Source organism: Anguilla rostrata, chromosome 10 (genome assembly GCF_018555375.3).
Source record: "Anguilla rostrata isolate EN2019 chromosome 10, ASM1855537v3, whole genome shotgun sequence".
NCBI lineage: Eukaryota > Metazoa > Chordata > Actinopteri > Anguilliformes > Anguillidae > Anguilla > Anguilla rostrata.
The window spans coordinates 42,448,910-42,461,039 of NC_057942.1; the positions used below are offsets into that span (position 1 = coordinate 42,448,910).

The 12,130-nt window shown below is 46.1% G+C and overlaps 1 protein-coding gene across 8 annotated transcripts in view; it reads left to right on the forward strand.

The window, feature by feature from the left end:
* Window positions 1-12,130, forward strand: part of grid2 (glutamate receptor, ionotropic, delta 2) — a 400,155-nt gene that overhangs the window by 342,221 nt on the left and 45,804 nt on the right. For all 8 annotated transcript variants that reach the window (XR_010323876.1, XR_010323877.1, XR_010323878.1 and 5 more), the window contains exons 12-13: window positions 3,338-3,476; window positions 8,691-8,884. Coding sequence is in view for 5 of the 8 variants with exons in the window: in XM_064297283.1 (XP_064153353.1) it covers window positions 3,338-3,476; window positions 8,691-8,884 (333 nt within the window). In the remaining 3 variants the exon portion in view is untranslated. The remainder of the gene's footprint in view (window positions 1-3,337; window positions 3,477-8,690; window positions 8,885-12,130) is intronic.

Sequence of the window (12,130 nt, forward strand, 5' to 3'; positions counted from 1 at the left end):
ATTTTCCTTTCCACAGACTGCAGCAGTGTTAGCTGAAGCAGCTAATGTGTTGTCACTGCCTATCACGCTCTTGCAATTCTCCATCGGTGTACTGAGGCTCTAAATGATAGGGAGTAATGTCCTCATAAAAATTATACATTAAACTTTCATTCTTCTTGAAAGTCGTCAAATGAGCTGCTTTTGCAGTATCTGTGTTTTGCAGACAATGTAGGTTACACAAAAGCTGGCTATTCAAGCACAGAATCTTTTTTTTTTTTTGCTTAACCTTTTTTTTCTGTGGCACGGGGACAGAGGACTGGGTCTTACAAAAAAAATAATTGAGTTTCTCAACTGAGTTTCTAGCCACTTTAGTGCTCTGAAAAATGTGCACAGCTTTTTAAATCGCTGACTTTTGAGAATGGCTGTGGCCCTTCCCAGTGACCTGAAACACTCAGGATTTTTCATGAAGGGAGATGGATATCTTCAAGATTGCAATTTTCAAATTTTGTGTATTTTTGACTGTGTTATTGGTGTAAAGGTGGACAGATTAAAAAAAAAATTCAAAAGCAAAGTTTAAAAAAAACTGCAAAAGGCAATGCTGTACACATCAAACTACCTTATTCACTGGCAATTTCTGCTTTCATTTATTTCTGTTTGTTTTGCATTTAGTTCGTATCATAAATCAGATATAAGATAAATCGAGTCAACATTTTTGTTAAAGCTGCAGTCTATAATGAGCGACTCTTTGAAAAACAGCTCCCTCCTGCACAAACAAGATGGAGTCCCAGAGGGCTTAACTTTGATCACATGCTCTCTCATCTTCCAGCCACCCTCCAACTGTGCTCGTGGTCGAACCCTGTTTTTTTCCAATTCATCTCAGGGTTTTGTTGGATCAAGCTGTGTGTTTGTGTGTGAATGTGTGTTTTTGTTTGCGTGTGTGTATGTGTGTTTGCGTGTGCGTGTGCGTGTGTGTGTGTGTGTGTGTGTGTATGTACTGTGTGTGTGTGTGTGTGTGTGCATGCACGCGTGCATGTGTGAGTGTGCGTGCGTGTGTATGTTATGCGTGTACTCTATATGTATGTGTGTGTGCTATGTGTGTACTCTATGTGTATGTGTGTGTGTGTGTGTGTATGTATGTATGTATGTACTATGTGTGTGTGTGTGGGTGTGTATGTACTGTGTGTGTGTGTGTGTGTGTGTGTGTGTGTGTGTGTGTGTGTATGTACTGTATGTGTGTGTGTGTGTGTGTGTGTGGGTGTGTATGTACTGTATGTGTGTGTGTGTGTGTACTCCAGGCTGCTCGTGGCATGGCTGGAAGTTCAGGCTGTGCTCGGGAACCTGGCAAGAATGGATCTCCTGATTTTGACATGTGGGGAGGGGGGGGGGGGGGGCAAGGGGGGGGAGGCTTTTAGCAGAGACACCAGGGCCCCTGGGTAGAACATTACATTACCATCAGCATCATTTCAAAACATCAACATCCTGCAGTCAGGGAAACGGAACGCAATCAGTCTCCCGTTCGCACGCCGTACCCAATCTCCGCCTCTCCGTCTCTCCGCCTCTCCGTCTCTCCGCCAGGCTCCGGCTTCACAGGAGGCGACGTTTCCCCGCCGGCGTGATATTTCCCCGCCGGCGTGATATTTCTCCACAAAAAAATATGTTGCGGTTTGTTTATCCCTCTATAATCCGAACCCTGCTGCGGAGCTTTTAGGGCTATACTGCTTTGCCCATTGATCTGGTTTTTATTCCAGCTAATGGCATACGTCTCTGCATTTCGTAAGCGCTATGGGTGGGTGTGTGCTTTTGTATTTTCAGGGGTGGGGGGTCATGTCCATGCTGATATGTGTGTGTGTGTGTGTGTGTGTGCGTACGTGCATGTTTGTGTGTGTGTGTGTGTGTGTGTGTGTGTGTGCGCGCATGTGTGCGTGTTTATTGTTTATCTAATTTCATATAGTTATTGTTTATAGTGCCTAAAGCTTATTTCTCCAATGAAAATAACCTTCTTGCCAGTGACTAACAGCTGTGTGCATTGCGGTGTTGAACATAACATTAACCCATCGTCCTTCAGACATAGCAGTTGCTGCTGTCGCTCTGCCTCAGCGTTGTGCTGTTGTTTTATGGAAGCCCGCGGTGATAGCAGCCTGCCTGCCCTGGATTTTGGGCAGAATCCCGCTGAACGCGGGCGTGGCTAACGCGTAAATGCTAAATGCTAAATAAATCTCTCTAGCGCCCCCTTCTGACGAAACGCAGGAAACACACGGCCTGCGTGGATACACACACACACACACACACACACACACGGCCTGTGGGGAAACACACACACGCACACGGCCTGTGGGGAAACACACACACACACACACACACACACACACACACGGCCTGTTGGGAAACACACACACACACACACACACACACACACAGCATACTGAACCTGATGTTTTATTGAGTCGCGGTGCAGAGGGGAGCGCAGTGCCGGGCACTTCTTACCCGTACGGGCGCGGCGGCGCGGCGGCCCAGCGGCCCGGCGGCCCGCCAGGCGCGGGGGTAAATGAGGCTCATTTTTTAAACGGCCTTCCTCGCGCGCGAGGCGCCTCAGACTCCGCGGATCCGCCATCGATCCGCCGCGTCGTCCCTGCGAGGCTTTTTACCGATTCGGCTGGATGCCGTTTGCACTTGTCTGGAGAGTGTGTTTTAATGCGCAAACGGCATTGAACACAAAACAAACAAAAAAGCTCAATTTTTTAATTAACACAGCTTGATGAATGACCAAAACACCCAGGTGGTGTTTGTATCTGATGTTTTGATGCTAAGCGGGGGAAAATGACAGACAGGAAAGTGTAAATAATCTCATAACTGTCACAGGGATACAGTTTGGAGAAGGAGGAGGTGTGTGTTAAGTGATTGGGGACAGGAGCGTGGAACAGTGGAAGTTTTCGTTAATGTGCTCACAATAACACACCCACTGGCACCAGCGTCAGCTCTCTGCTATCTGTAGTGCAAATGGCCTTGGCCCATCAACTTTCAATGGCTATAACTTGGGTTCACTGTGGCTATAACTTGGGGTGACAATTTTAAGCCAAAAAAGAAAGAGCCCTTTTCTAGAACCGGCCACATGCTGAGCTTTAATAGAGCATTCAAAGTCACTAAGTATGTCCCCGATGTGCAAAGTTGAGACTTTTAAAAGATTATTTCAATTTCGGAATGCGAAGCTGTGTTTGCTCTATGGTCAGTTGCACACTTCCAGTGCTGGTTCATTCTTCACTCCTGTTCTCCCAGGGCGTGGAAACTCTCTTAAAATGGCTGACTGCTCACCGCCGACGTGCTCTGAGTGTGTGTGTGCGTCTCTCTGTTCCTGTCCCAGGCGGCGAGGTCCCGTACACCACCCTGGCGACCCGGATGATGATGGGGGTGTGGTGGCTCTTCGCACTGATCGTCATCTCCTCTTACACGGCCAACCTGGCGGCCTTCCTGACCATCACCCGCATCGAGAGCTCCATCCAGTAAGTTCTGAAGCTCACGCTCCTGGGGGGGGGGGGGCGGGGGGGGGGGGGGTTCGGGGGGGTTAGGGTTTGGGGAGGTTAATCCCCTTGGCTAATGCTCGGACCGTAACCACAATGCACTTCCTTTTCTAAATTCGAGCGGGGAGTTTGACCGGACGGGGTGCCACCCTTTTCCTTCGCCCGCTCCATTTCGTGTCTTCCTCAGCAGCCAGCTGCTGGTTTCTCTCTCTGAAGGCAGTGTCGTCCGGAACCGAAATGGCCGCTTGTTTGATTAAAGGTTTAGAGGGGAAGGGGTCATGTAGGCTAGATCGAATAGGGACTGCGGCCGGACCGCTTCTCTCTCTTTTGGGGACGGGGTGAGAGGGCGAGAGTGTGGGGGGGTCGTGTCTTGCGCGCACAGAGACACACTCTCTCACACACACACACACACACACACTCTCTCTCACACACACACACACACACAGAAGCCCACGGAACACTGTACACACCGGATGAAGTGCAGAATTAGCGCTACACGCTCTTCAGGATGTTCATGGCCCTGGAATCCATCGCGCAGTCCCGCTGTTTTCAAAGAGACACGCTTTCCCTGGCCCTGTCACCTCCTTGGGGGGTGGGGGGGTCCGGGGGGGGGCTGGTGGTTTAACCCCCGGTTTTAATTTCCTGTGCTGCACAAATTATATCTGTCACCTTCTTCGTGACGTCATTCCGTTGATTGACGAGGCCTAATGAATTGCGCAGAGGCTTTGCCTCTCTCTCCGAGAGAGCGAGCGCAGCCAATCCGCCAGTCGGTCCCTCTCCGCCCGCAATCCGATTTTTTTTTTTTGTCTTATTATTTGTTTGTTCATAGAGATTAGTTGCTGTTTTTTTCTCTTTCTCTCGCATCTCTTGCGACGAAAAGCACCATAAATCTGCGAAGATTATTGGGAGAAATCAGATTTAAGATGCCCAGCAGTGATACGGTTAAGTGTGCTTGCGGAGTATAATTCTTCAGCGTTCCTCACCACTGTGTCATGCTACAAAGAAAATGAGAGCCCAGATATTTGTTTTCTTTTGTGTTGGATCTCATTAACGAGTCCTGTCTAGATTGCTCAGTTCTACTTCTGTGCGGCTAATTAGGATTTCCATAAATTTCAATGCATTATCTTTAATATGTCGACTCTTCTGGGGTCATTACTGCAATAATTAGAGCCTAAACTCGGCACCCAGGGGCCCGTTGTATTAAAGAGGAGGGATGTGCTGCCGCGTTCAGGAAATCCTGAAAGATTTATGGAATAAGCATTGGGGGGAGGCGGCGAGCAGGGAGGGGGGAAAAAAAAAAACAATCTCAGATCTTGCAATTAGATGGTCTGTGATGTGATGAAAGTGGGATTACCCAAGCAAGCAGGCAAGCAAGCAAGGAGGTTGGGCTGTCTCACACACACACACACATGCACACACACGCACGCACACACACGCATGCACTCATGCATGCACTCACGCACACACACACACACACGCACACACACATGCACACACACGCGTGCACTCATGCATGCACTCACGCACACACACACACACACACACACACACACACATGCACACTCACGCACACACACACACACAGTGGAGCAGAGTGGACACAAGCATCTCTTCACATTTCTGACACTGTCCCCGTGCTGAGTGTTAACAGGAACTGCGGCGCGGTGCGGGTCAAACAATGAACTCATTAGTCTCAATTAGCCTCTTTCTGTCAGTCCAGCACACGTTCTCCTTAAGGACCAAAATTGATTCTTAAAATTTTTTTTGATATTATATGCAATTCTGCAAGGAAACCTCGACCAGATTGAATGGGGGGAAAACCCCCTTGGGTGAGGGACATTACTCGGGGGGGGCGGGGGGGGGGGGGTGAACTGTGACGGACGAATGGCACACATTGCTGTGACAATCTCTCTTTCCAAAATACCAGTCTCCATCTTGGTAATGAACTCACGACAAGAACAAGAGACAGACGGCGGAGAACAGCCTAAATTAATTCCCTCCAATCAACAGCTTAATAAAATAATGAGGCTCCGATGTCAGAGGCCAAACGCGTTTCCGACAAGCGCACTGACACGGGGGTAACCGGGGCGACGGCACCTTCGCCTGCTCACGCTGGCAGGCGGGCGGGCGGGCACTCTGCGCCCCTGCTGGTCCAGGGTAGGGGAGGACAGAAGCCACGGGACGTCCTGTAGGGTGAATCCCCTCTGTTAATTTTCAACGAGAGCTCAGTCTTTGAGGCCACAAGGCATTCTGGGATAGCTGGGATGGCGATGAGAGGCAAGCTGGCGAAGCGACCGGAAGGGTGGGGAACACGTCGCGATAACCAATCAGATTAAAGCTTTTTTTTTTTTTTACACCCACAAGCGACCAATTGTGGGAGGGGAGAGCGATGCCAGGGTTGTGGGTTGGGGTGGTGGAAGTGGCGCAGTGATCTGAGTTCTTCAGAACAGCCATTATATGAATGCGATGAAAGATTTTTTGGGACTGTTTCATTAAGGGTTTCAAATGAAAACAGAAAATCTGAAGTGAGAGAGGTGAGATCGGAAGAGGAATGTGAATGTTTACGTCCTAATTTGATACAATTTTTTCCAGGCGGTGCCTTAGACACTCAGCTGTATGGCTTGTGACTGCTATTTATACCTGCACAAGAAATAGTAGGTTTCTTCTCTGTGTAAAATAATGGCTGCCAAAAGAACCAATCATGATAAGAATAAGGTTATAACGGAAAAATCAAGAATCAACCCTGTTTTGTCTTTTTGCTCGCTGGGGTTTTACGCGTGCCTGAAATGCTCATTTTGAAACGCTCATTTGTTTCTTTAATGGTCTGATATTACCGCTCTAAGCGGAGATTGTTTTGGGATTTATCAAACCGTTACATTATAATTAAAATACCTTCATTTCCCCGGAGGCAGCGATAACACAACCCTTGCTAACTTGTGCCAGCCCAGTATTTATTGCATTATTTCAGTCCTCCTCTTCTCAATATTTGCTTTTGAAATGTAGAACTGAAGGGAATTACTGTCTCGTGGCTGGGTAGCTCATAAGTATCAGCAACTTGAATGAAATGGCTTATAGTGTTGAGCAGATCAGACCTTTGTTGAGCAAGCCTGGACCGTTTCTTTGTGATGTTGAACGCCTGTACCACAATGTGCTTCTCAGCGTAACTCCCCACCCTGCGTTAGATTTGTATTCTGCTGTTTTTGCGTATTTATACGACGCTGATTCCCTCTCATGTGAAACTGCTGCGCCAAGCAGATGGGGGCTGGGATAATGTTCGAGTGGACGCCCCTCCTGGGAAGATTAAGTAGCTGCTGTTGGTTGTTAGGGGGTACCGCTGGAGGTGTTGGTTGTTAGGGGGTACTGCGGGAGGTGTTGGTTGTTAAAGGGGTACTCAAATAGGCGGACCGAATTTTCAAATTTCCCTCCTTCCAATGACATGTTAAAAAAGGAGTGCACAACTCCGGTCCAGGAGGGCTGGTCTGTGTGCTGGTTTTTGCTCCAGCCAATTACCTTAGTTTGAATTTTCTGGCTGGTGCTGGTGCTGTAGCTGGTGCTTTTGCAAATGTGAGATTAGGATATGATTGAGCTTATTAAAGAAATAAGAGCAGAGGCTGGCTCTAAATCCTGAAACAGATTGGCCCTTATTGTGCACCCCTGTGTTAAACCAAGGTCCTACCTTAATGACATGTCATCTAAACAGGAGAAGAAAAGAATAATATCATTAAGACAAAATCAAATCAACAACACTAGACTGTTCCACCAAAATGCATATAATGCACTGTCCTAACTGTTTGTTTCAATTGAAATTACAGGATTACAGTGATTACATTTACTGTACATCCAGCCATGAATGTAAATTTAGGCTACTCACTTTTCTTCCACCTTTGGAAAAAAAGCCCTTTACTTGGCACACAGCATGTCGTTGCACATGAATTGTGGCTTTCTGATCACGTTGCAGGACATACACAGAAAGAAAGATTTTTTTTCTATTTTTAAAAAAGCTTTAATGCCGTTTGAGAAAAGTGAGGTTGATGTAACGGATCATCTCAGCTTGTCTAAGTCAATGTTGTTGAATCAGCTTTATTTCTTCCTTCCTCTGGCCTTCCACAACTCCTAGAGAACCTCAAACAAAGTCACCCCAGCCAAGACCACTACACAGCGACTTAGACTGTGCTGCCGCAACAACCCTGCTCTCTGGCTTTTATTCAGCAAGGTCTCGTACACCATCTTCAGAATAACAGAAAGATGAGCAACATTTAACTTTTACAAGATTTTCACACCAATAAGCATATTCCTAAACATGAAATATTAATATTTCAGATGTGAAATATGAATTACGCCTTCAGCGGAAAGGGACCATTTCGTTGAAATGTGGTTTTAACTGAGAAAATGGAATTTCAGAAATTGTAAAGCAGACATGAATTAATTACAATTAATTAACAGTTCAGCACTGCACAGATATTTAATTGATAGTATTTTATATACAAGAGTTTTAAAGAGTTTTGAATAATTTCATAAGAATATTCATAAGTAACAGGAAAAAATTGAACCCTCAGTTTCATGCGTCTTATGCTTTTCTTTTGAATGTCATGAGCACAATTTGTTTTTTTGTTTTTTTCAGATTTCGGTGTCAAAAATCTGACAGGCACTCTCCGTCTCTCCCTCACTGTCCTTTTTTCCCTCTAGTTTTTCTTTTATAGTTCTTTCTCATTCTCGTTTATATTTGCTTTTATGAAAATGTTTAAGTCGTGGGGGAAAAAAGCTGACATTTTCGCTCTCTCCCACTCTCTCTGCCTGTGGTGGTTGTTTTGGTTTGTTTTTTGTTGTTTGGTCTGTTTCATCAATTCTGTATTTGAACAATGTCCCAATAAAAGGGGTTTTAAAAAACAAATCAAAGAATCTCTCTCTCTCTCTCTCTCTCTCTCTGACTCTCTCTCCTCTGTCTCTAATTCTCTCTCTCTCTCTAATTCTCTCTGACTCTCTCTCCCTCTGTCTCTAATTCTCTCTCTCTCTCTCTCTCTCTCTCTCTCTAATTCTCTCTGACTCTCTCTCCCTCTGTCTCTAATTATCTCTCTCTCTCTCTCTAATTCTCTCTCTCTCTCAACCCTCTCTCTCTCTCTCTCTCTCTAACCCGCTCTCTCTCTCACACAGGAATAGCGATGCTAGCTGACGTTTCCCCCCCCCTTCCCCCCCCAGGTCTCTCCAGGACCTGTCGAAGCAGACGGACCTGCCGTACGGCACAGTGCTGGACTCGGCCGTGTACGACCAGGTGCGGAGCAAGGCCATGAACCCGTTCGAGCGCGACCCCATGTACTCCCAGATGTGGCGCATGATCAACCGCACGGGCGGGGCCGACAACAACGTGGAGGAGTCCAAGGAGGGCATCCGCAGATACGCCCGCCCGGGCGGCCCACCGTGGCCCAGGTCCGAGGGCATCCCAGAGTAAGCCCCCCCCCCCCCGCCTCGCCCTCACGCGCTGTCCCAGAGTAATGCCCTAACCCCCCCGCCCTCACGCGCTGTCCCAGAGTAATGCCCTAACCCCGCCCCGCCCCCGCCCCGCCCGCGCTGTCCCAGAGTAATGCCCTAACCCCCGCCCCGCCCCGCCCTCGCGCGCTGTCCCAGAGTAATGCCCTAATTCGCTCCGTTCTCTGAGAGTAATGCCCTAATTCGCTCTGTTCTCTGAGGGTGATGCCGTAATGAACGTCCTATAGACGGCCATCTTAACAACTTCGATGACGTGACGAGGATAAAGCATAGTGATGTGGAGACACCGTATACACCGTATACACAGTAGAAGGTCCAGTGTCACTTCAACCCATAACAGATAGCATTTGGTCCCATTCTGAGAGTAATGCCCTCTACGCCCTGTGAACGGCCATCTTAACAGCTTCGATGAGGCGGCGAGGATCATAAGCAGTGGTGTGGAGACCTGCTGGACGCGTACGCAGTAAAAATGTCCAGTGTTAATTCACCTCTTAACGGTGTTAATTCAACGCACAACAGAAAATTATTGCATCTTTTCAGAAATCCCACACATTCAGCTGTTCACTTTGAGCATCCGTTGACCTGATTATCATCTAGACTCCATTTCCATTTCATGACAGGATTCTGAATACTCTTCTCTCAGCTGTGTAATGAAGGGAAGTTTAGAACGGATTATTGTTTGAAACAGGGATTCTGCCTCAAGCAATGGCCTGCTGTATTTGCATATCACCAGGCATGGGTATCTAGAGCAGATTGTAAGATATGTAGTGTTATAGCATGCCACTATGCCAGAGCATTCACTTTTCAGAAAAACGTTCTTCACCAGACTGCTTTTTTTACATACTGTACATTTCAGAGCATTCTGTAATAGGTATTCTACAAAATGTGCATGAGATTCAATGTAAGAAAGTGACAGTAATTCATATTTTTATATGTATTTACACCCATTAATATAGTCTTATTAAAATTATTAATATTTTGAGCAGCACATTTTACCATATATTGACATGTATTACATTTTCATAAGGCTTTTATTCTGAAAGGAAATGTGAACAAGATCATCCTTTGCAAGAGTAAGATTTACTGTGTGGTTACTGGGAAGGCATCTAACTAAGAAATTCACACGATAAACCCAGATCAGCTTCCTATTGGGTAATCCACTAACCTTTGACCTCTGTGACATGCAACCCGCGGGTCCCAGTCCGGCTCTTCTCTCCTTACCGTGATTGGCTGCCAGCTCAGCCGTAACGGCATTTGTTTTCATTAACTGGGTAATGTGGTCAAGTGGTGGAGGCAGTGGAGAGCAAAAGATCAAATTGTATTTTGGGTTCCTGTTGATAATAAACCACAAGAGAAGGAGAAGAGTGTTTCGAGAGAGAGAGAGAGAGAGAGAGACGGGGAGAGAGAGAGAGAGAGAGTGTGTGTGTGTGTGTGTGAGGGAGAGAATATGCCATTCTTGTTCTAGTTTGCAAAAATAGAAGTATAACTCTGCTTAATGGAGAAAAGCATCTCTGTAACCATGGTTTTATGCTCATTTCCCGTAAGATGGGCTCACAAAAAAAAAAAAAAAAACTAGCCGTGGTTCTCACTGAGCTATTTTCATCGTTCTGCCGTGGTCATGTGATCCCTAAAATTGCAGAGAAATGTGATGTCATGATATGCCCATCACCGCTTAACACTTGATTTATGTCAACATATAAAGTACTTATAACGTATTAGCATATTAGCCAGGAAATTAGGGCAAAGAGACTCAGCTGTCTGGCTAATCAGTCAACAGTAAGCTCTTTGTTACTACAGTACCTTGCTTGATAAAATCAATTCAGGGTTTTTTTTTTGTTTTGTTTTTTTTTTTGCATGTAAGATGAAATTGTTCTGGAGGCTGCAGTTAGAAAGCTTTGGAACAAAAGCATGAGTATGCTGCTCATGTGCTCACTTATTTACATTAGGGCAATTAGAGAGGAATATCTCATTTTACAGCTTGTTGTCATTCCTGGTTCTTCAGCAGTCTGTTGAGATGATCTTCTCCACCAGGTGCGGAGATAAGTATAGTACTGCACAGTGACTCTTCCGGAGAGCCAGCGCACATCTATGAGTGAACATGTTTGTTTTTTTTTTCTTTTCTGTGTCTATTGAATTCTTTCTTAGTTTCTCAAGAGGGGCATGGAAGAGTAGCTCCCCCTGGCGGCTGAATAAAATATCATATTACGTGCTCAGCAAGCAGATTTTAGTTTACTTATTCATATTTTATTCATTTGAAGTTAAGCAGTAATGGCCCAACACCTGCACTCAAGCCTGCAACCCCCTGGTTAAAAATGTGCGTGTGTGTGTTTGTGTTTGTGTGTATAAACGTGCGTGTTTATGCGTGCGTGTGTGGGTGCACGTGTGTGTGTGTGTGTGTGTGTGTGTGTGTGTGTGTGTGTGTGTGTGTGTGTGTGCTGTATGTACTGTAGGTGTAGGTGCCACTGGGGGCCACAGTGATTAAGTTCTCTGGCTCTCATGTTTTGGTCCTTATTGTGTGTTTATTTTGTATTCATAGCCCATGTTCTATCGATGAAGGGCAGGAATGGCAGCCAGGGGAAAATAGATTTTTGCTCTTTCACACAAACCTGAGATGGGAATCAGTGTAGCAGAATAACACTTAGTGCAAGGGTGAGTTCATCGCTGCTGTCTATTTTTAAGTATTAGAAATATACCCTTATTATATATTCTTGCCACTATAGACACATTTAAAAATAAATATTATTTTTTCTCTTCATTAAATCCCTCCTTCATCCTTATTAAAGAAACCTTTTGTTTTGTTTTTGTTTTGTTTTGTTTTGTTTTGTTTTGTTAGGCTAGCGTTCGGCTCAAAGCTGCTAAAATAATGTGAAGGGTTGGTGCACCAGAGAGGAGAGACACTTGTAAGCTGTGAAAGGAACAGAAACGCACGGCACCCCGTGTATTTACTCCGGGCTCAGCCTGACTGTTTCTCGTTTGTGAGCGTTAGCATGTAGCGGCGCAGCTCAGCTGTTTGTGGGAGCTGCTGACGGTGCTCCCTCCTTCCTGTCTGCAGACGATGATCGTGGTGGGGATCCCATCTGTCGAGCTGTTCAGAGATCTCTGGGTTGATCTCTGACTCCACTGCAATAAAACCGAAAACTGAGTGAAGAATA